The 22,323-nt window shown below is 50.7% G+C and overlaps 1 protein-coding gene across 2 annotated transcripts; it reads left to right on the plus strand.

Moving 5' to 3' along the window:
- Nucleotides 1–8,523: 8,523 nt before the first annotated feature.
- Nucleotides 8,524–12,767, plus strand: LOC128121819 (keratin, type I cytoskeletal 14). 2 transcript variants are annotated; one of them, XM_052756840.1, is made up of 8 exons: nucleotides 8,524–9,076; nucleotides 10,288–10,370; nucleotides 10,882–11,038; nucleotides 11,195–11,356; nucleotides 11,448–11,573; nucleotides 11,663–11,883; nucleotides 11,975–12,039; nucleotides 12,560–12,767. In XM_052756840.1, exons 1-8 carry the CDS (start codon nucleotides 8,558–8,560, stop codon nucleotides 12,655–12,657), a joined length of 1,431 nt encoding a protein of 476 aa, XP_052612800.1. In that variant the 5' UTR covers nucleotides 8,524–8,557; the 3' UTR covers nucleotides 12,658–12,767. The 2 variants fall into 2 exon arrangements, with proteins under 2 accessions (XP_052612800.1, XP_052612799.1); XM_052756839.1 differs by lacking the exon at nucleotides 8,524–9,076 and adding an exon at nucleotides 9,912–10,022.
- Nucleotides 12,768–22,323: the final 9,556 nt, after the last annotated feature.

Genomic DNA, 22,323 nt, shown 5'->3' on the forward strand with positions numbered 1-22,323 from the left:
CGGTGACTCCGGCTCCCGGCAGGGGGTGTACTGGGCTAGGACAGGTGTAGAGTGTGGGGCTACAGTGATAAATTAGGTGCCACCCTGGCCTTAAGGAAAGATCCTTACAGCATCACACAGGTAAGGTGCTCTTTGTCCTCCTGCTTCAGGTGCCTCCATGTGTGGGGGTGGGCAGTGCCCGAGGTGGCTGAACTCTTTCTCAACAGTCTCGCCTTGGTTGATTGTCTCTTTCCCACTCCTCCTCCAGGCAAGGTGGTGGGGGCTGGGCGCTGGAACTCACCAAGGACTAAACGATGGCTACTGTTTGCCTTGTCTGCTCCGACGGTCACAAGAATGCTTGCAGGCTTAGTTGGGTTCCAGGTGATGGGAATGAAAACCTCCTATAAGCTGATCTGCCTGGGCTGGGTTCCTCCTGCCTGTCTTCTGCTGTGACTCTAGGATGAGAAGGGGCGAGGAATGAGACCTAGTACAAGGAAGTCTTGTGAGTGCTAGCTTTTCAGAGAGAGACCCTAAGAGTAGTTTTACCTCTAAGCTAGCCCAAAGGAGAACTGTTTGGTAACCACAATCACAGGTTGCAGGAGTTTGGGAAGGTGTGGCAACATGAGCTGGTAGAAAACAGCAACAGCATCCACCCACCTCTTCCAGTAATACAATTTACCATAAATGTATGATCAAAGTGTAGTTTCCTTTCTTTCCTGGGTAACTGGTTGTTAAACATTTTTCTGACATACAACTGACTTTATTAAAATTCACAGATTCAGGTACCTTGGTTTGGGCTTCCCCCAAACTGACCTTTAGCACCCAGCCTTGAACCCCAGTCTTTCTGACTGTGGAAACCCTACTCCCCCTCACAGTCCTAAGGAGCTTCCTTCAGTCTTGGGAAGCAGATGGACTGCAAGACTTTGGATCTGCTCTCAAATTCCTGCCTGGTGGAAAAGACTCCTTTACTCTTTACCCTTGAGGTAAAACTGCTGAGCTTCTGTCTCTCTGTCCCCAGTCCTGGTGGCTGAGGACTCCTGACACAGCCATTCTGACCCTGCTGCTGACTCTCTAGCAACTCACCTTGTGGTGGTGGAGTTCCCACAGCCCCACCCCTGACTGAAAATGCCCTCCCGGCTCCACCCTCCAGAGCTTTTCCTGCTTTCTGACCCTGAGTCAACGTTCTCTTTTCCAGAAGCCTTCCGTGTGCCACCTACCCGACCTGGAAGCCTCCCGACTCTGGCCTCCATTCAGCCTGCTGAATAAAGCTTGTTCATTCTCTACCACCATTCTGCCCCAATGGCAAAGAATGGGGCTCCCCCATGAGACCAGAGTAACCACAGTGAATTAATATGCTAAGTACCTACCAGGTGAAGCACTTTTGCAGCCTCTAAGGCATTGAAGTGAGCTGTAGGAGGACTCAGGTCACAGAGATAGTAGCAAGGCTGAAACTGGGGGAAAGCCAGGTGGTCTGAACTGATGAGCCCTCTTGGGAGAGAGGGCTGAGCCAACACCATTCCTTGGATAGTGGCAAGTCCTCTACATTTTCCTTTCTACTTGTCCCGCCAGGTATGTTCCATGAGGACACCGTGGCAGTCTTGGTCAACAGCGCAATGACACCACTTCCTAGAGCCCCGAGGAGTCCCAGTATCGTCTGGATGGAGACTGAGAGTCTCACCACCTTCTTCATCCCCAGTCTCTGCTCTCAGTTTCATCAGGCAGGCCCAGCTCTGAGCTGAGAGCTGCAACCAGGCTTAGCTGCATGTAGTTTCCATCGGGCGGGTTTCTTGTCTCCTTTGCTCAGCTTAGGTGCTTTCCTGAGCAAATGAGACGTCATTCTTCACGTGTTCTGATGGTTTGGTATCCTGCCGATCCCCAAGCATCAGCAAACGACCCTCACTTCCCCCTGCCCTGGACTGGCCAGACTGCCTTCCTTCACTCATCTGCTCACCCACTGCTCTTGTCTATTCTGCCTGTTCATCTGTCCATTTATCCATCCATCCATCCATCCATCCATCCATCCATCCATCCATCATCCATCCATCATCCATCCATCCATCTATCCATCTATCCATCCATCCATCATCCATCCATCCATCATCCATCCATCCATCCATCCATCCATCCATCCATCCATCCTACTTTCACTCATTTACTTATTCTTGTGCTCCCTGCCCCCACCCGATCAAACCCAGAGCCTTAAGCATACTATGCAAGCATTGTAACACCGAGCCAATCACCTGGATCCCCCATCTCATCCTTCCATTTCTGCTTCGTTGCATTTATGCATCCATCTGCCCACCCTCCATCCATCTACCCATCTGACCATCCATTCATCCATTTGACCACTTATTTATTATCATCCATCTTACCTATCCACTTTTTTCTATACCCCCTTTTCTTCTCTTCCTCCTTGATACCTCACCCTCCGTCCCTCTGTCCATCTGTCCTTTATTGAGCATCTGCTCAATGCGAGTAGAAATCATATCTTAAAGCCAGATGGAGCAGAGGTTGGGTCCAAAGGAGAGTGAGGGAGTTGGAAAGGGAGACAGGACAGGTGTAGAAATTAAGACAGAGGCTGGGAGTTGGATGGGGATGTAGGTGCCTGCAATGAGCCTGGCCTGTTGGAGGCTTGGTTCACAGTGGAGCATCACGGGTAATGGGTTAGAGAATGAAAGGTGCATGTTCCCTGTGGTAGAAACCAGTGGGTGGTTAGTAACCAGATTTATTGTTGGATCTTAGTCATCTGACCACCTATGTTCTTAACCTTGATATGATCCTGGGGTGCAGACTGAGCACTCTGTATATATTCTTACCCTACCTCTCCCAGACCCTGGTGGCATTGTTAAACGTTTTCACTTTTGAAGTGGGATCTTCTGTGTGTCTTTATACACATCCCTTTAGCCCTCTGAGCCTTATATTCCCATTGGTAAACTTAAGAGGTTGGTCTAGAGTCTAGGCTGAGGTCTCTTGGGGAGGGACCTTCTAGTAGAAGAAAACCTGCCCTTGACAAATGGGGTTTGAATCCAGGCTAAGCAGGAGTTGGACCATATGAGGCAGCTCCCTTGCTGCAGAAGTTGAGATGTCCTCACACCCCCAATCTTCATCTTTAGTGTGGGGCAGTCTCTGTCTCAGAGGTTTTGTAGCATAGTTAGGCAGCCTGGACAGGCTTCAGGCGCCAACGTGCTTGACCCAGCATATTTGCTGAGTCAGGCCAAGTTCTTATAAGGACACATGACTCAGATGGCCAGGCTGACCTGGGATACCAGCAACCAGCCAATGGCAGAGCTTGCTGGAGGAAAGTGGACTCTCGGCTTTGGGGGAGTTACTCTAGGCTTCTGGTTGGCTCCCTGCCTACTTCCCTGCCTGCTAGTCTGTTCTGGACAAAATGTTTTAGCCACCCCTGTCCTCTGCAGTAGAGGCTGCTTGGGTCCCAGCTTCCCTGCAAATGAGAGCCCTGAGTGCTAGGAGACCTCTCTCTGAGGCTTGGCAGCGAGGGGGTGGTGGGGCTTAGGGGCCTGGAAGAGAAGGAAGGTCCTTTTATCAGGAAAAATAGGGAAGGCCAACTTCGGGACTAGGGACCATATTTTACACCTGTGTCTGGGGAGGACCTTACTGTCTATTTCTTTCCCACAGGGCTGGACGGGGTCAAGAGAAAACAGAATGAGGAAAATGCTTGGACCAGACATGGTGGTTGTCTATAATCCCAGAACTAAGAAGCTGAGGCTGGAGGATGACTGTGACTTCAAAGCCAGCCTGGCTACATAGTTAGAGCCTGTCACAAGCAAACAGGCAGTCAAATAAAACCCCCAATACCAACAGCTCTACCACCCCCAATCTACTCCCCTACTCCTGTCTTCCACATAACAAAGGAGAAATACGTAGAATTTCTCTAAAGGAAGCCGGCATGGGAATGTTCTAGACTGGGCAGTAAGATGATTCCAGGACGCCCAGTCTGACTTGGGGTAGAGGAGGGAACCAAAGAGTATTTTCTCTAGGTGTGGACTCCTGCCTCCCCCAGGCCTGTTCTGGAGCCACAGCTCTTTAGGGAGTCCAGAACAAGTCAGATTCTTGAGCTCAAGGGGTAATAAGACAGAACCGTACGCTAGAGGTCAAAGATGAAGGGAAATCAGACTCGTGTGCAGCCTCTAGGTCTCTCCTTCACAATGTTTATTAAGTTAAAATAGAAATTTTCCTGGCCCGTTTACACCATCAACTCAGCAGCAACAAGACACAGCAAGGTATCTATCTGTCCTCCGACCTAATGCGGTGCTTGGAAGGATGCCGCAACATCTGTGTGGGTTTCTTGGCAAATGCACCCGTCTGGTCATGAGAAAGCAGGGAAACAGGAACAGAGAGATTCTACTAGAGAGCCAATCAGTACTGTTCAAAAGGTGTCCAGGTCATGGAAGACAGGGAAGGTGGAGGAGCTGCCCTAGACCCGAGGAGGCTCCGGGGACAAAATGAGTGAATGTGTCATGAAATCCACAATATATAGTCTGTAGCAGAGAGGGAACACTGTTGGAAAAACCAGCAAAATTCCAGGAATGCCTGTGCTTGACTAATGACATTGTAACTTACTTCTTTGAAAGCTGTACAGTGCTTACGGGAGGGGTTCACATCAAGGGAAACTGGCTGAAGGGTACGAGTGTATTCTCTGAACTCTGTTTTGCAATTTTAAAATGTGTTATTATTATTGTTAAAGAGATGGAGTCTTATGTAGCCCAGGCTAGCCTCAAACTTGCTGTGTGGCTGACAGTGGCCTTGAGGGTAATTCCCCTGCCTCCACCTCCCAAGAACTAGAATTACAGGCATGCACTACCAAGCCTGATCAAGTTTTATATCTTTTTGAAAACTCCCGAGAATCTAAAATTATTTTAAAATAAAAAAAAATAAAAATAGCCAGGCATGGTGATAAGGGATTATAATCCCAGCACTGGGATGTAAGAAATAGAAGCAGAAATTACAAATTTGGGGTCAACTTGGGCTACGTGGGGAGACCTTATCACAAACGAAACAAAACCAGAAGAAAACAAACAAACAAACAAAACAACCCAAAACCAAAATAAAAATAAAAAAACAAAAGAAATAAAAATAAAACGGCTCTATCTCAGAGCAGCTGTGTGTTTGTGAAGGAGCTAAAGGAGGGGTTAGTGGGAAGCCTGGAGCAGTACTGAGAAGCCCGCATCTCCCTACTGCCCTGCTCCCAGCACCCTAACATGTACAGCTCAAAGCTACTCTCTCCAGAAACCTCCAGACTGGCCCTGCCCACCTCTTACCTTAATTATCTCTGCCAAGTTTTCCCTGCCTTCTCCACAGCTGGCTACCGGCACCCAGTCTGCTAACACAGGGTTTGAGTGGTGTCCTCCAAAAGTCAAGTAGGGTCTCTGCAGGGACAGACGAGGTAAGGCCTGAGATGACGTCACACTGGATTGGGGGGCCACTCGATCCGATAAGTGCAACTGTGAGAGACAGAACAAGAGGGCCGGACGCACAGTAAGGCTGTGGGGAGAAAAAGGGAGAGCTTGGAGTTTCGTTGCCACGAACCCAGGGACTCCAGGAGACGCCTGGTGGAGTTAGGAAGGAGCCTTCCCGAGATCTTCAGAGGGAGTGTGGTCCCTCCATCTTCTCTGGGGGCATGTGGTTTCCAGAACGGGGGTGGGGTGGGGGGAATAGGCATTCATTGTGGAAGCTGCTGAGGCTGTGATGACTTGGGACACACAGCCCTGAGAAATGGGCGGGTGGTATCTGGTTCTCTCAGGCTTGCTCTTGTATTACGCAACTTTGAAGGCCTTTTCTTTTTCTTCCAGGCCAAAGACTTCCAAAGGTAGGGACGGTCTCTTCCAGTATCTCTCTCTCTAGACTGTGGGCTTCTAGGGCAAGGCTTGTGCCTCCTTTCTTAGCCCTGGCTCCTCCTCCATGAAGATGTAATCCCTTAGCTCCACCCAGGCCTCAGCACACAATGAGGCAGTGTGGGGGCTGCTTGGCCCAGTCCCTTCACCTGTTTGGATTGGCATGGGTCTCCCTACCGCAGGGAGGTGTAGAAGACTCACTAACCACAGAGGGCTGGCTGCCTCAGCCCCTCCTTTCTTCCCTGTTCCCGGGCGGGCTGGAGGGAGGGGGCAGACACGGTGCTCACAGAGAACATGCTTACAGGAGGTAGGGGTACACCAGGTCCCAGCAGACAGAGGTGCCTATTTGACACCCATTCCAACTCATTAACCTTTGCTGCCTCGGAGACTGCACGTCCTGAAAATGCCATCATCATCATTACCATGGGGACAGGAGAGGACTGTCTGGTGCCCATACCCCAACTGGCTGGGCCTTTGGCAGCCCTTTGGCCATGGAGTCTGTATCTGTTGACCTTGATGTATTCTGCCTGGGGGGACCAGAGCCTGGGGTGGGAGGGCTGGCAAGGGTTCCCTCTTAGACTGTGTGTGTTTATCCGACATTCATTCCCGGCTATCTCTATGTTTGGATAAGATGGAGGAGCGGGGTGGGAGAGGAAGAGGAGCAGGGTATAGATGAGAACCAGAGGAGGAGGAGGAAGAGCAGAAGGAGGAGAAACTGGAGGAGTAGAGGGGTAGGGGAAGAAGAGGACAGGAAGAGGTAGGGGGTGGGGGGAGAGCACTGGCAGGGAGGCTCCTTGGAGTCCCACCGACTGACGGGGGGTGAGGGGGGACAGCTTTTCTTGGTCAACAGTCCCAGGTCACTAAAGAAGCTAGGGTTGGGCTCTGCACCCAGCTCTTCTCCGTGGACCTCCCTGGATTCTGTCTTTTTCTCCAGGAAGGAGACCCCTACCTCTTACTGCACCCAACAGCAACACAGTTTCCGACAGAAGTATCCGTCATCCTTCAGTCCAAATCCTCTCTGTCTCATGCTGGGGAGCTTGAAGGGCTGGGTCACCGTTGTGGAGAATATTCTCTGCAAAGAGATTAGAAGTGTCTGTCAGGGGTGGGTGGAGCCGGGTGGGGCTCCAGGTTGCTCATATCCTTGCTAGTCCTTAGAGAGGCAGATTTGGGGGAGCCCTCAGCCTCAATAGTCTGCCTTAGCATTGTCTTCTGAGCTATCTTAAGCCCTGTGGTGGGGAGGGTGTTGACTTCTGCTTTGGTGGCAGGCAGGGTCAGGTGGGGTTGGCTGTCTGAGGTGCTGCTTCCCTTCTGGGAGCAGGTGATACTAAGAAGAGTGTAGGAGCCTCAGCGGGGGCTGTTGGGGCCTGTCTGGGAAGATAGGACATGCCAAGCAGTCCCAGACAGGACCGCATTCCTCCCAACATGCCTGCTGGGGTCCATGGGGCTGAGGGGCTGGCAGGAGGGTGTGGGGGGCAGGAAGTGGGTGTTTTGGGAGTTTGTTAAGCATGTTAGATACGGGATAGCTTGATATACAAACCTCTGAAGCAGAACTAACTGGTCTTTTGGAGATGACCCCTGTCCTTCAGGGACTCAGGAGTCAGGGACCCCATGTCCACTTTGGCCATCTCTTTGACTCAGTCCCACCCCATTCCCAGGCGCCTGCATTTCTCCCTGATACATGTCTGGGGTGAGCTCCACAGGGGATTGAGTGAGGGTGTCTGAGCCAGCCCTCTGCCTCTCTGCCTCAGCTCTCCTGACATCTGAGGCTAGAAACAAAGAAGTTTGGCTTATCCCAGGCATGTGGCCTCATATGCTTTGAGACCAAAATAAGCACTAACCTTCCGGCCAGACTCCATGCCACACAAAGTTGACAAAAACCTTCAACATCATTGTCTCGTTGGACCCCCCAGAGCTGTCTGCCCCAGAAATAGTGGGTGGGTGCTCTTTGCTCCCACTCTTCAGAAGAGCAAACTGAGGCTCTGAGAAGCGTCATGTCCTGGGTTGTACCTGACTCTAGGCTCTTCTTCAATGTCTCTGGCTGTGTCCGTGAGACCTTTGGTGACTTAATAGATAATGTCACTGGTCTGTGTGCAGGTGCGTGGTGGATATTAGGATCTGTACCTAGGGCTGAGGGGAACCGCCTGGAGTCTGAGCCACCTGGATGGCTGAAGCTGTGACAGACCCTTTATCATGGCCAGTCCTTAGCAGGTAGTGCTGAGGGTGGCCATTCTGGTGCCTCTCCAGCTAGATGCCTGTTTCTTGCTACGGTGGGCTTTCTCTATGTGTAATAAAGACCTCCCCCCCCATTTAATGGGGACTAACAGGTAAGCAGGTTTACAGTGTGGTAAGGCCCTACTCTGTCATTCTGGTTGAGCCCAGAGCGCGGGTTCCTAAGGGCTGTGGCTCCCAGGGCCTCATGGGAAAATGTAGCCTGCAGGCCCACCCCTCCCCTGATGAATCATGCCTGGCGGGACGAGAAAGCCCCAAACACTTCAAACAATGAGTTTCCAGTAAAATATGACAGACATGATGAGGCAGAGGAGAGGAGGGAGCTGCTGGGGAGTTGGCGCTGGCCTGTGAGTGATGAAAGCCAAGGGGAATGGAAAGCATCAGGCCCGCCCCCTACTCCTGACTATAAAGCACTATCATCCGTTTCTGACTTACCTGAGTAGCACTCTCTTCTCTCTGCAGACTCACTTGCTCACTTGCTCACCTCTCCCAAAACTATGACCACCTGCAGCCGCCAGTTCACCTCCTCCAGCTCCATGAAGGGCTCCTGTGGCATCGGTGGTGGCTCTAGCCGCATCTCCTCCGTCCTGACTGGAGGATCCTGCCGGGCTCCCAGCACCTATGGGGGCCTGTCAGTCAGCTCCTCTCGCTTCTCCTCTGGGGGAGCCTGTGGCATGGGGGGTGGCTATGGTGGGGGCTTCAGCAGCAGCAGCTTTGGGGGTGGCCTGGGTAGTGGCTTTGGTGGTGGCTTCGGTGGTGGCAGCTTTGGTGGTGGTTTTGGTGGTGGTCTTGGTGGTAGCTTCGGTGGTGGAGATGGGCTCCTGGTGGGCAGTGAGAAAGTGACCATGCAGAACCTCAATGACCGGCTGGCCAGCTACCTGGACAAGGTGCGAGCCCTGGAGGAGGCCAACACTGACCTGGAGGTGAAGATCCGTGACTGGTACCAGAGGCAGCGGCCCACTGAGATCAAAGACTACAGCCCTTACTTCAAGACCATCGAGGACCTGAAGAGCAAGGTGGGTCAAATGGGCAGCAGGACCTGCCATTCAGATTTCCTCCAATGCTTCAGGTCATCTTTAGACTCCTAGGCAGGACAGCCTCCAGTCCCAGATCCCTCTCTCTGTGGCCCTGAACATCCCCACTAGGGCTGGCCAGTGAGAAGATGGTGTCCCTTCCTGGCTTTTCTTCATGCTTTTCTCAGCTCCAATTCTTAGTCCACATGAGACCAACGGTTCCGGCCCTCAATGTTTTGCAGGGGAAGAAGCCAAAGCTTTAAGAGGTGCTGTGACTTGCTAAAGATCACACAACAGAGGAGGGCAGAGCTGAGACTAGAGTGCTGGTGGCCCACTTTCTGCTGTAGGAGGCAGTTATCTCTCCAGCAGAAGGGAGGAGTGAGGCTGTAACGGGACCCGCCGAGCTAGACACTCAAACTGCTCATTAGTTTGTTAGTCTGGGCTGAGGCTGCCGCCGCCGCCGCCCAAGAGCTTTCGCTCCAGCTGGCCTTTCCCTGTAGCCAGACAGACATAGAAAACCCACAGCCACAACTCATCACGGCCCATCTATTTACCCTGAACCAGAGAGAGCCTGGTGGGGTTATGCTTTCAGAACCCTTCTTCCTGCTCCTATTTAACCCGCATGGCTCTAGTGCCTCGCATAAATTATGGAAATTAGACAAGTCCCTGGCAGGAACTCCAGCCAGGCTCAGGGATCCATCTGTCTGCTTTTCTTCTCCAGTTTCCTTTTTTTCTAATCCCCTGGGCAAGTTGGGTTTTGTCTCTTGGGAAAGTCCCACCTGAGGTCCATGCCCCATGGGCTTAGAAAGGAATGTGTGTGTGTGTGTGTGCGCGCGCGCAGAGAGCTGATAGGGTTGTCCTGTTTGGAGAGGAGGATCCAGAAGATGGAGGGTATGTAGGGAGCCTTAGGGAGACTTTGAAACACCAGGACCCATCTTAGGTTTTACAGGTGAGTGATAGTAATAAGACCTGAATTCTAGGGCTTTTGAGCCTGGGGCCTGACCTATGCACAGCTCCTCTGTTGACCAGGAGTCAAAGTCCTGCGTTGAAAATGGCTACGTGAGGTTGTCTCTCAGGCTGCTGTGGTGAACATGGGCTGAGAAGAACAAGAGCCAGGCAAGAGCAAGGGAGAAAGGCCAGTCAGTGCAGGCGGCAGTGACATCTGCCTGCAGATATCTGTTTAACAAACGACCCGTGGCTTTTCCATTCTACAGATCCTTGCAGCCACTGTGGACAATGCCAATGTCCTCCTGCAGATCGACAATGCCCGGCTGGCCGCTGATGACTTCCGCACCAAGTGAGTGTGCAGTGTGGTGGCTCAGAGCTTCCAACGTCTGCAGGGTGGGGCATTTTGGATCAGTGCTTCCTAACCAGAGTGGGATGGTGCCAGGAGAACCCCTTGGGGTGCTTGTAAAAATACAAGACTGTTGGACTCCACCCTGGGAGTTCAGTTCAGTTATTTGTAACCTAGGTGATTCTGATCCACAGCCAGATGTGAGAGCCATCACTTTAGGGAGAGGTGCTTGAACTCCTCCCACCTGTCCCTAAAATGCAGTAGGCTGTCATATTTGGAGGCCTTGAGCCTTATTGGCTGGAGGTGCCTTTTTCAGGTGAATGCCTAATGATGATCCTTATTCCCTGGACTGTAGGAATGTTCAGACCTAAGCACTCAATGGGACTGTGTCTAATACTGACTCTCCACAACACCCCTGGGTGCCAACTCTGGGAATAATACACATAGGAAGAGAACAAAGCTTTCAGTGTGGCTGGGATGGATAGCTCATTCCTTTTCTCTTGCCTCATTCCAGGTATGAGACAGAGCTGAGCCTTCGCATGAGTGTGGAGGCTGATATCAATGGCCTGCGTCGGGTGCTGGATGAGCTGACCCTGGCCAGAGCTGACCTAGAGATGCAGATTGAGAGCCTCAAGGAGGAGCTGGCCTACCTGAAGAAGAACCACGAGGAGGTGAGAGCTAAACAGAAAAGCCAGCTTAAAAGGGTGGATGTACAGGAGTAATAGAATGGCAGATGGGGAGGCAGTGTTCAGGCCAGTATCACCTCTTGCTAGAAAGCCCTGTCAGCCATGAGGCTTCTGACTATGGGACCTTTTCTGCCTCTGCAGGAGATGGCCTCCATGAAAGGCCAGGTGGGTGGAGATGTCAATGTGGAGATGGATGCAGCACCTGGTGTGGACCTGAGCCGCATCCTGAATGAGATGCGAGACCAGTATGAGAAGATGGCGGAGAAGAACCGTAAGGACGCCGAGGAGTGGTTCTTCACCAAGGTGGGTGTCATTTTGAGAGGAAGGGATGCAGATCACCTGCCTTCCAGGTTTTTTTTTCTTTTGGTGCAAATGGTGTTCTCTTTTTCCACAGACCGAGGAGCTGAACCGCGAGGTGGCCACCAACAGCGAGCTGGTGCAGAGCGGTAAGAGTGAGATCTCTGAGCTCCGACGCACCATGCAGAACCTGGAGATCGAGCTGCAGTCCCAGCTCAGCATGGTAGGGATGCTATTGCACACAGAGGTTGGACTCATTGAAGGGGCATGGCCATTCCCAGTGATCCACCACCCCATTTCTCTCCTTCACAGAAAGCATCTCTGGAGAATAATCTGGAGGAGACCAAAGGCCGCTACTGCATGCAGTTGGCCCAGATCCAGGAGATGATCAGCAGTGTGGAGGAGCAGTTGGCTCAGCTGCGCTGTGAGATGGAGCAGCAGAACCAGGAGTACAAGATCTTGCTGGATGTGAAGACCCGACTGGAGCAGGAGATTGCCACCTACCGTCGCCTGCTGGAGGGCGAGGATGCCCAGTGAGTGCCTGATCCACCCTCTAGTCCATGCCCCTTCTTTTCAGAAATGTCTCCCAAATGTCTAACATTCTATGCTATTCTGTTTTTACAGCCTCTCATCCACCCAGTTCTCCTCATCTTCCCAGTTCTCCTCTGGTTCTCAGTCATCAAGAGACGGTAAGACTCTCCTTCCATTGTGCCTGGGCTCTGGAGAACCTTCAGATCTTCCAGCAGATCTAGGACCGAGATTAGGACTTTCTTGGGGCTTAAGCTAAATGTTCTTACTCAGTATCCCCATATGAGTCTCTTCAGATAGAAAGAGCCATTTCCTAACTCTCCTCAGGACTAGGACTGGTGACCTTCACCTTGTTTCTCCAATGGGTGTCTGGGTAGACGCCACGATAATGGAAATCAGCACCACGGACAGCACCCTAGATGGCCCATCTAATCCATTTGAGTTTAGTTGGACCTTCTAATGCATCTGGGTTTAGTTGGACAGCACCGGTTGAGTGCTCCAGTCTAAGGACACAGACTGTACACGACAACAGGGTGCCCTGGCAGCAGTGTGTGAGGTGGAAATCAGGACAGAGGGCATCAGGGGACAGTTTACCCCTCAGCTCCTTGGCTTCTCGCCACTTCAGAACACTTCACTTCATCTGTCCACCTCCGCTAACGCCTTCTCTCTCCCATTCCCCAGTGACCTCCACCAATCGCCAGGTCCGCACCAAGGTCATGGATGTGCATGACGGCAAGGTGGTCTCCACCCACGAGCAGGTCCTGCGCACCAAGAACTGAGGCTGCTAGCCACTGCTCAGGCTTAGAGGCCGCTGTGTGGACACAGACACTGCTGAGAGAACCCCTCTACTGTCCCCACACACTTCACCCTTTACATGACCCTCATCCCTCCTGGCAATCAATAAAGCTTCTTTTCTGAGTTGCACAATCACTGTCTCCCTGGTCATTGTCAGGAGTGGGGGTGGGAGGAATGTGGGTAGTGTTCCTTTGGAGCTTAGGCAAGCACCTGGCTCTGGCCTCTGGGACTGGGAGAAAGGGCCCGGGGGCGGACTTGGCTCAGATCCCAGGTTGGCTCTCACCACCTCAGAAGATATAGATGGCTGTGTGTACCAGGTCATGAGATCTCTTAGGGCAGAGGCATATTTCTTCATTCATTCATTGGTCCACACATTCACCAGATATGGAATGCCTTTAGGTGCCAGGCAGTGTACTAGGTGAATTCTTTAAAATAAAATTATAAACTTATCATCATCATCATCATCATCATCATCATCATCATCATTGTGTGTGCACGATATGTGTGCGAGTGCAGATGTACCTGTGTCAGAGTGTGTATGTGGAGGTTGGAGGACAATTTTGGGGAGTTGGTTCTCTTCTTCTGAGGTGGGTTCTGGGGAATCGAACTCAGGTTGTCGGTTTGAGTAGTGCTTCTGCCTGCTAAGCCATCTCACTGGCCTTTGGTTAAGGATTCCTAATGATTTTGTGATCCTTTAAGATGACTCTGTATTGGAACTTACAAATTTTCTTTATATATCCTGTTTCCAAATAAGTGTTCATCTTTGTGTGCATTGTTATGGGATTCACTAGTCCTCCCAAACTTTGTGAAGTTAAGGTAAGAACTCATGCTCTGTTGGTTGTCCCTGGTCTGAGTCAGTCTAGAATTGAGTCTAAGTCAGTTCAGAGAGGTGATTCTCAACCTTCCTAATGCTGTGACTCATGTTGTGGTGACCCCCAACCATAAAATTATTTTCATAACTATAATTTTACTACTATTATGAATTGTAATGTAAATATCTGATATGCAGGATATCTGATATGTGACCCCTGTAAAAGGATCATTCAACCCCCACAGGGGTCTTGACCCACAGTTTGAGAACCTCTGATTTAGAGGAAGTAGATGACCCCTTTCCAAGCCTCAGTTTCCACATCTGTAAAATGGAAATGATGATAGCCTGTCTCCTGGTCTTGGGGATGTTGGCTGGAAACACAACCTGTAAGAACATTGTCCAGCACGGCGCCTGGAGTCCGTGGGCTCAAGGCACAGCTGTGTTAGCAATGCTGGGTACCATTCATGACAAGCACATTTCCAGAGGCTTCCAGAATAGGCCAAGTGGTTTCTAACCTTGACCCTGCTCTGGATTAGTGACCTCAGAGAGCCTGGCTCTCAGTTTCCTCATTGTGCAAGAAGAATGATGGACCCTGTGTCTTGTTGCTGACATACAAATCTAACAAGTAAATACACCTTAAGATCCAGGCTGACCTCCGAGTCTGATGGGTCACACATGTAACCTAGCACTAGGGATGTGGATCCAGGAGGACTATTGTGAGTTTAAAGCCAGACTGGGCTCTGTAGTGAGGGCATAAGGAGCCACCCCTTGGTGGAGGAGTGACTTTTGCTTTCTCTTGTGGATGACTAAGGAGTAGAAAGGGGAGGAGCATCATCTGGGTGAGTGGCAGAGATGCCAGGGGTGGGGAGGGCTCACTGCCCCCGGCTAGGAAAAAAGTTGTCTGGCTCTGTATCCATCTCAACAGCTTGTTCGTTTGACTGAGTAGAGTTGAATGTAGGGGTGGGAATGAAGAAAGACAGTTTGGACAAAGGGGCTAAAACCTTGGACCTGAGAATCCTATCTTCACCAGCCTTGGAGAATTGGGTCAGGATACTGAATCCACATTCCTCTTTCACAAGATGGAGGATAAATACCTTCACTGCACAATGCTGATGAATTAAATGATTTCATGGAGCCAATGAGCTTAGCGTGGAGCTTGGTGTATAGTGTTCTGTCTGTGGTAGTTCAAGAGGAGGCATTATTAATAAAAGGAAGTATTGTTGGTGTCCTTTGTCCCTACCTACAATGCCAGCAAAGTCAGGACTGGCCTGTGACATTGAAACTTTTTTTTTTTTAAGATTTATTTATTTATTATGTATACAGTGTTCTGTCTGCACATATCCCTGCAGGCCAGAAGAGGGTGCCAGATCTCATTACAGATGGTTGTGAGCCACCATGTGGTTGCTGGGAATTGAACTCAGGACCTTTGGGAGAGCAAGCAGTGCTCTTAACCTCTGAGCCATCTCTCCAGCCCGACATTGAAACTTTTGATAACGTTTGGTCTGAGTCTTGGCATCCTGCAAGGCTCAGCTGGGATGAACCTTATCTGAAGGTGTACATCCTGGAGCTGAAGGACTGGGACCTTAGAGGGGAGGAAAGGTGAGAGAGCTACTTTAGAGATGGGGAAAGAATGGTTCCCAGGCCTTTGAGTGGTGGGAAACCATGTAGAAAGGGGTTTCATGAGACTTGTATGGATGTCGAGCCCCAGACGTCAGGATGCCTGTCAGAGCAATGAACTTTCTGTCAAGTATGACATAGATTATAGGGGATGGCTCACACTTGAAGGGTGATCTGGGTTGGGCAGAGAGCAAAACACATCCACACTCACTAGTGGAGATGGAAGCCCAGAATGCTACAGATTGCTTATGGATCTTTAGTCATTACGCTTCCTGTGATATTTGAGTTTATCCTCCAAAGGAACCCGCTTTACAGGAATATGGATGTATGAGTTCCGTAGGCTCTAGTGTGCTGGGGGACACCCTCTGTCCTTGATTGGATCACTGCCACTGCTTCTTGGAAGGAACACAGGGAAAAGACAGACTTGCTTGAGGTCACTTGGCTATAAGCAAGCTCAGAATCGGGGAGTGGGGAAAGTTAAGTGGTGGGCTTGGATTCCAAGGGCCCCAGGAACAAAGGGCAGGCATCACAGCAGTTCTGGGGTCTCACGTGGACACCCTGCTCTCCTGATTTTTGCCACCACGTTCAGTGGGAAAGGGTAGAGGCAACAGCTGATTTCTACTGATGACTAGCTCTCTTATTCACAGGGCTAAAAGGCTACAGCATCCACTGGAGACCTGGGCTCTGCCCCCACCAGTGAAACCGACCAGAAAAGTGACTCAATAGCACCGCCTAGTGGAAGCAAGAAGGTTGCTTCTCAGAGTCCTGGGGCTAGCCCGATGAGGGCTGTGGCGCCACACCCCTTTAATGTAATTTGGGAGGAGCTACTTTCTCCACCTACTCTGAATGCAGAATGGGGCTGTACTAGGTGGATGGAGATCATCTGTCCTATCTCCTCTTCTAAGGGAGACCATCCTGCTCCAAGTCATACGGTTTGAACCCGGCTACATCCAGCCCTCAGGTTCCTTGAGGGAGGGACTATGTGTCCTCAGCAACACCTACGATACCTACTTGACACAGGCTCTTGATCTTAAGTGGGGACCCTGTAGACTAGAAGGATGACTTGGTAACCAGGAAGATAATCGACACCCACGTCATCCAGATGGTCCAAGAGGAAGGGCAGAGGCATGCCCACTGTCCCTGAGAGTCAGGATCATGTCTTCCAGTGTGCTGGGTCTCAGCTCAGCAGTTATTCAGGAACTCATCTAAGCCTCACATGAAGTTGTAAGCATTTTTATCTTCCCAAATCCTTTCCCTGATGAAGCGTGCCGCCCTTCAGCCATGCTGGATGTCTGATTTGTGATGACTTTACTTGTTCCACACCAGGGCATTTGATCCCTCTCTCAGAGTGAGTTTCATCTGTTCTTGATTGATCCCTGTTGCTGCTCACCCCTCACTCTGGCGGCTCTCAGGTGACTGCTCCTGATCCCTCAGACCACACAGCAGACTTTGGTACATACTTCCCATTTGGCCATCAATAACATTTACTTCACTTTTGAGTTTTGTATTGACTGGAGGAGTCTGTTCTGTTCTATGGTTGCTCAAGGAGACAAGGCTTGCTTATCATTGGTTCTCTCTCTCTCTCTCTCTCTCTCTCTCTCTCTCTCTCTCTCTCTGTGTGTGTGTGTGTGTGTGTGTGTGTGTGTTATATGTGTCCACATGTGTGTGAGGCTGCACTTGCATGTGTATACACGTGTAGGCCAGGGGTCAAGGTTGGGTTTCTTCCACAGCTGTTCCCCACACTGCCAAACCTAGCTTTTTTTTTTTTTTGCGTGGGATCCGAACTCAGGTTCTTATGCTTGTGGGGCAGGTGCCTGATGGACTGGGGCTTGCTCATCTTTTTAGCCTCAGCTCTTCACGCAATGTGTAGAACACAGTAGGTGCTCAAGGACGGATGCATCCAAAACTTCCCATGGGGAAGCTGGTTCACGGGGGAGGGGAAGCAGTGTTCCTTACATAGATGGGAGACGCTGGTTTTAGCCTTGGGGTGCCTTAGTCTGGTAGGGGTCTAGCTAGGTGGGGTGGTGGCAGGTGACTATTCAGCATGAAAGAGTCACTGTTGACAGATATATGCAGGCACCTCCAGCTGTGCACCAACCCGACGTGCCCACGTGCATCGGTGGTTCACGGAGGGGTGAGCCCACGAGCCAGGAGAGGAGCTGTGAGTCATGCTTGTGTTCCTCCGGCCAGCATCCAGCCTCATGATGACTCAGGACCTTCTGGCCCCACCTGAGCTCAAGGACACACAGTGGTGGGGAGCAAATGGGGCCAGAGGGTTGGGTGACGGGATACAGGCAAGCAGGAGGCTTCTCTAGCCGGAGCCGGGCTGGCCTTGCCTCATCCTAAGTCCCCATACCTCTAGTAGGGAACCTGTTCCCTGAGACCTTGCAGGTAGAACCCATTCAGGGTTCCCCTTTCTGTCACTTTGGTTCTCACAGTCCTTCTGTTCAGCTCCATCTATGCTCTGAGGGCAGGGACTGTATTTGGGAGACTGGGGTGGGGGCCCAATTGACTAAAGGGATGGGCAAACAGTAAGCAAGAGGGTTGAATCCAGGTCATCCAGATGGTCCGAGAGGAAGGCAAAAAAACATACTTAGTGCCACTCACAGTCAGGATAATATTCCAAGATGTGTTGGAATTTTCTAGTATTAGCTGCAGTCTGAACAAGGGCTATAGAGACAGAATTTGTTTTTATGGGGACCCAGGGTAGGGTAGCCTGAGCTACATGACATCTACTCCTTGTTCATTGTCAGGAGGTGTGGGAATGGGGTTTGGAGGGCTGACCCTGAGCCCCAAGAGGGTGAAAAAAATGGGCCGTGTCACACAGCTAGGGAGAAGTCTCTCCCTCAGTCTAGGATGGTCAACTTCCTCATCCCTGACACTACCTTTCCCATGCCAGGCAGAACTGGAAGAAGGGAGAAGATGGTGTAAAACTGTAACACCAATGTATGTCTGGCTCACAGGAGTTATCCAGCATGGTTGGCTCCTCTTTGGGTTGGAAGTAGATCCAGATGTGGAGAGGAGAAGGAGAACAGGGAGGAGAAAGGATGGGAAGGAAGGTGGATATGAAGAGGAGGGTAGATGGGGGGGAGAGGGGTGTGGTGGTATTTTACTTGTACTGAAATGCGATTTTAATTGTATGTTAATAAATAAAGTTGCCCAGGGGTCAGAGCTATTAGAGCCATAGCAAGTGCGTGGCGGCGGTGGCACACGCCTTTAATCTCAATACCATAGTTTTTTTGTTTTTTTTTTCCAAGACAGGGTTTCTCTGTTTAGCTTTGTGCCTTTCCTGGAACTCACTTGGTAGTCCAGGTTGGCCTCGAACTCACAGAGATCCGCCTGGCTCTGCCTCCTGAGTGCTGGGACTAAAGGCGTGCGCCACCACCGCCACGCACTTGCTATGGCTCTAATAGCTCTGACCCCTGGGCAACTTTATTTATTAACATACAATTAAAATCGCATTTCAGTACAAGTAAAATACCACCACAGAGGGGAGGCAGTGGGAGAAGGAAGAATAGGAAGAAGAGTAGATGAGGAGAGTAGGGTAGATGCAGAGTGTGGGGGGGGGGGGAGGCAGTGGGAGGAGGGAGACTAGGAAGGAGAGCAGATGAAGGGACGAGGGAGGGAGGGAATGCATACACACAGACAACTGGGCTTTCATACTGGGATTCCTCCATCTTGCAATGTGTTTACATCCTGGAAACTCAGCATGCAAGGACTTCCCATGGGGAAACTGAGGTCGAGGCCACAAGGGTGGGGAGAGTGAGGTTGATGGGGGCCCAGCCTTGCCTCACTGGCAAGCCAGTGATACCTTCACTTCGCTGTCCTGGGATGCTCAGTGGGGAGGACTCCATCTCAGGGGTAGAGGCATAGGAGCCACTTACAGAGATGGCCCAGATGCAGGGGAAAGGCCTGTGCCCACTTTGAACTCAGATGGGAGGGACTGCTTAAGGATTCCTGGATCCAGGCAGAGCATGGTCCAGATAGGTGTAACCTTCAGGGAAAAGCAAGAAGAAGCCAGTAATCCCAGAACTTTGGAGTCTGAAGTAGGAGAATCATGAACTCAAGGCCAGCTATACATACTAGTTAGACCCTATGACAAAACCAAACCAAGCCAAGGCAAGCTGTACCAAGCCAAATCAAACCTAACAGAACGCATCTGCTAAGAACAGGGTCACAGAAGAGCTTCTCTCTCTGAAGCTGCTCACCCCAACTTGGCCCAACCTGTCCTTCTCCAGCTCAAGCCCTGGGACTTGGAGTTTCTGTCCATCTGAGACTGGTTATGTTAGTGTGCCTGCGGCAAAGCTGGGAGAAAGGACACCAGAGTGGGTCTGGGCCTAGGATCACATTGAGGACAGGCCTTGGGTGTTTCCAGTGGAGCCTGCCAGGAATGTGAGCAGAGGTTTAGAACCATCATGAGGACAGTGATCAGACTCCCCACTAGCCTTGGTCTAAGAGTTTCTCAAGTGTTAGGCTTGCAAAAAAAATGCTATTAACATTCAGTTCTACCTACTTCATTGTCTATTTTAATCAACATGTTCTGTATCATCCATTTAAATATTTACTTCACTCATTTTGGTAAACTAGCTCACCTCCCATTTCAGCAAGCATATTTGTAGCAGAAATCCTGTATTACTACAGAAAAAGAGGAAAGTGAGAATCAATTGTCATTCACAGAAGGCAACGAGGCAGACAGGTCTAACTAGACGCTGTTGCTTCCTGCAGGTTCTGAGCCAGAGTGGGCTTGATTTGCTTGGCTAGAATGACTGACAGGTGTGGAAACTGCTAAGGGGACTGTGGTGTTGATTGAGATTTCTTTTCTCAAGAACCAGGAGACTGGAAAATAGAAAGGGGAATGCTTTTCTTACCACATGATCAGTGTTTTTGTTGTTGTCTTGACAGGATCTTGCTATGAATCCTAGGCTGGTCTCCAACTTGCAATTCTAGTGCCCCAGCTCCTGGACTGCTCCACCCCGTTATTGGACATAGTCCCCAGGCATCACCCAGAAGCATCTCTCATATGCTACTCTTTATATACCTACCATCCAGAGACCCTCTTCCAGACCCTTGCTAGGAAAAGCCTTGTTACCCTTCAGCCACACCTCCAAGGCTTCAGGCCCTCGTCGACCTTCGTGAACTTTCTTCCTATCTTCAGTTCTCTTCCAGCCCTGGGCATCTGTCTGAAATAACTGGTTCTTTCTCTTTCATTCTGTTTTATTGGGCTCTTACTTGGAGCAGGCTTGGGGTCAGGGCACTGGGGCATGTGCAAGATGAGCAGGTACAGGCTTAGAGAAGCCCCTGCTGAGGTCCGGAAGGAGAGGAATCCTTGCTGCAGTAGGTGCTGCTGCTGGTGTAGAGGCCCTAAGATGCAAGGTGGGGACTCAGCACTGGACAAAAGACTAGGTGGGAGTTCATAGGGGGAGTGCTCAGGAAGAGGAGGCACACAGGTTTGCTCAGGGAGGCTTCCTGGAAGAGGAGGCACACAGGTTTGCCAGTGGCCTGAACAGAGAAGATATGAAAGAATATTTCAGCGGGAAAGGCACTGCAGGAGTTTGAGGGTTGTTTCGGGAGCATTTTATGACTTGAGAGGTGGTTTGGGGAACAGGGGAGAAACAGGACAAGGATACCAGGACTGGAGGTTGACCATGAATTCCAGGAGCATGGATCTTGTCTTAAGAGTACAGCGATGTCAGAGGAGACATATTAGAAGGGTCCTCTCAGGGGCAGCTCAAGAGGCCGAGGGGGCTGACAAGATGGCTCAGTGGGTTGAGGGCACTTGCTACACAAACCTGGAGATCTGAGCTTGAACCTCAGAACCAGAGTGAAGGTGGAAGAAGAGAACCCACTCTATAAGGTTCTCTTGACTTGTGTACCAAGGCAGGTGCATCTCCCCCATCATAACACACACATTGATTAACTAATGGTTCAAAGATTTAAAAGAGGTCAAGGGGCATGTTAGGAGCAAGGAGAGCTGTTAGAAAGTGATATCTCAAAAAAAAAAAAAAGAAAAGAAAAGAAAAAGAAAAAAAAGAAACTGATATCTCAGAGCCAAGGGAGGGGTTGGATGGTCAGAAGCAGTCTGGTATTTCTTGAGCTGCTCTCATGCCTCCTTTCCTGGGATGGGCAAACCACATTTTGGAGGAGAGAACAGGGGCCCAGCGTAGGAAAACAAGTTATCAGATAGCCTGGGAGCAGAGTCTGGGCTGTGCCCAGATCTCTGATCTGACAGCAGAGCCCATAGCCTCTTTTCCAATCTCTTTTGGCACTGGTGATCAGAATAAACATGGGGTTCTACCAGGAGCAAGGGAAAGCCACATCCTGGTATCCTGCCACCCCCAGGGCTGAGCATATGACAGGCACCCAACCAAGGGAAAGTCTGTACTCACTGCAGGGGCTCTGCAAAAGAATCAGTTCAGAGGCTGAGGAGATGCCTCAGTGGGTAAGCTGCTTGCCATGCAAGGACAAGGACCTGAGTTTGATTGCCAGCACCTAGGCAGAAAGCTGGGCATAGCAGTGCAATCCTACATGGATGCACTGTAATACAGTGCTGAGGAGAAGGATCCCTGGGGCTTGTTGGCCAGGTGGTTTTGATGAATCAATGAGCTCCAGGGTTAGTGAGAGACCCTGCCTCCAAAAATAAGGTGGGAAGCAACAGAGGAAGACACTCGACAACTCTGGCCCTTCACATGTGTATATACACTTGTGTATACACACGCATCACACACACACACACACACACACACACACACACACACACACACACACACTCCTGCTGTGAAGCTGTTCAACAGTGACGGGCTGTATTTATTGGGTTTGCCATAATCTTCTCATAGTCTTCTGTACAAATGCTACACGCTGTTCCAGAACCCTGGAGGATGCACAGCTGTGCACCTGTCCCCATCTTTTGGCCACAGCACCCTCTCAGCAAGCTGGCATGTCCTAAGAGCAAGAGCCCTGTTTCTCCTGTCAGCCTAAAGGATGCTGACAACTGGCTTTCCCATCTGATAGGGGCTTCACCAGGGCAGGTGCTGGCTTTCTGCTTATCCTGGCAACTCCCTGTGGGCAGGGTCTGCACTTTCCCTAGCCTTCACGGTAACTTCTGTACCAGGGTCGCAGCTCAACCCACAGTGATGACCACCAGGTGTGGGCAGAGCGAGTTTAGAGAGTGAGTTTTGACCTTAGGTACTGAGAAGGCTGTCTCAGACCTGTTGTCAAGGTCAGT

Source organism: Peromyscus californicus, unplaced genomic scaffold (genome assembly GCF_007827085.1).
Source record: "Peromyscus californicus insignis strain IS unplaced genomic scaffold, ASM782708v3 Scaffold_3__1_contigs__length_106647218, whole genome shotgun sequence".
Taxonomy (NCBI): Eukaryota; Metazoa; Chordata; class Mammalia; order Rodentia; family Cricetidae; genus Peromyscus; species Peromyscus californicus.

Excerpts from the sequence above, each read along its gene's own strand:
- LOC128121819 (XM_052756840.1), top strand. The coding sequence starts at position 8,558 with ATGACCACCTGCAGCCGCCAGTTCACCTCCTCCAGCTCCATGAAGGGC. Across the intron at positions 11,039-11,194 it reads TGAAGAAGAACCACGAGGAG|GAGATGGCCTCCATGAAAGG; the intron begins GTGAGAGCTAAA and ends CTGCCTCTGCAG. Across the intron at positions 12,040-12,559 it reads TTCTCAGTCATCAAGAGACG|TGACCTCCACCAATCGCCAG; the intron begins GTAAGACTCTCC and ends CCCATTCCCCAG.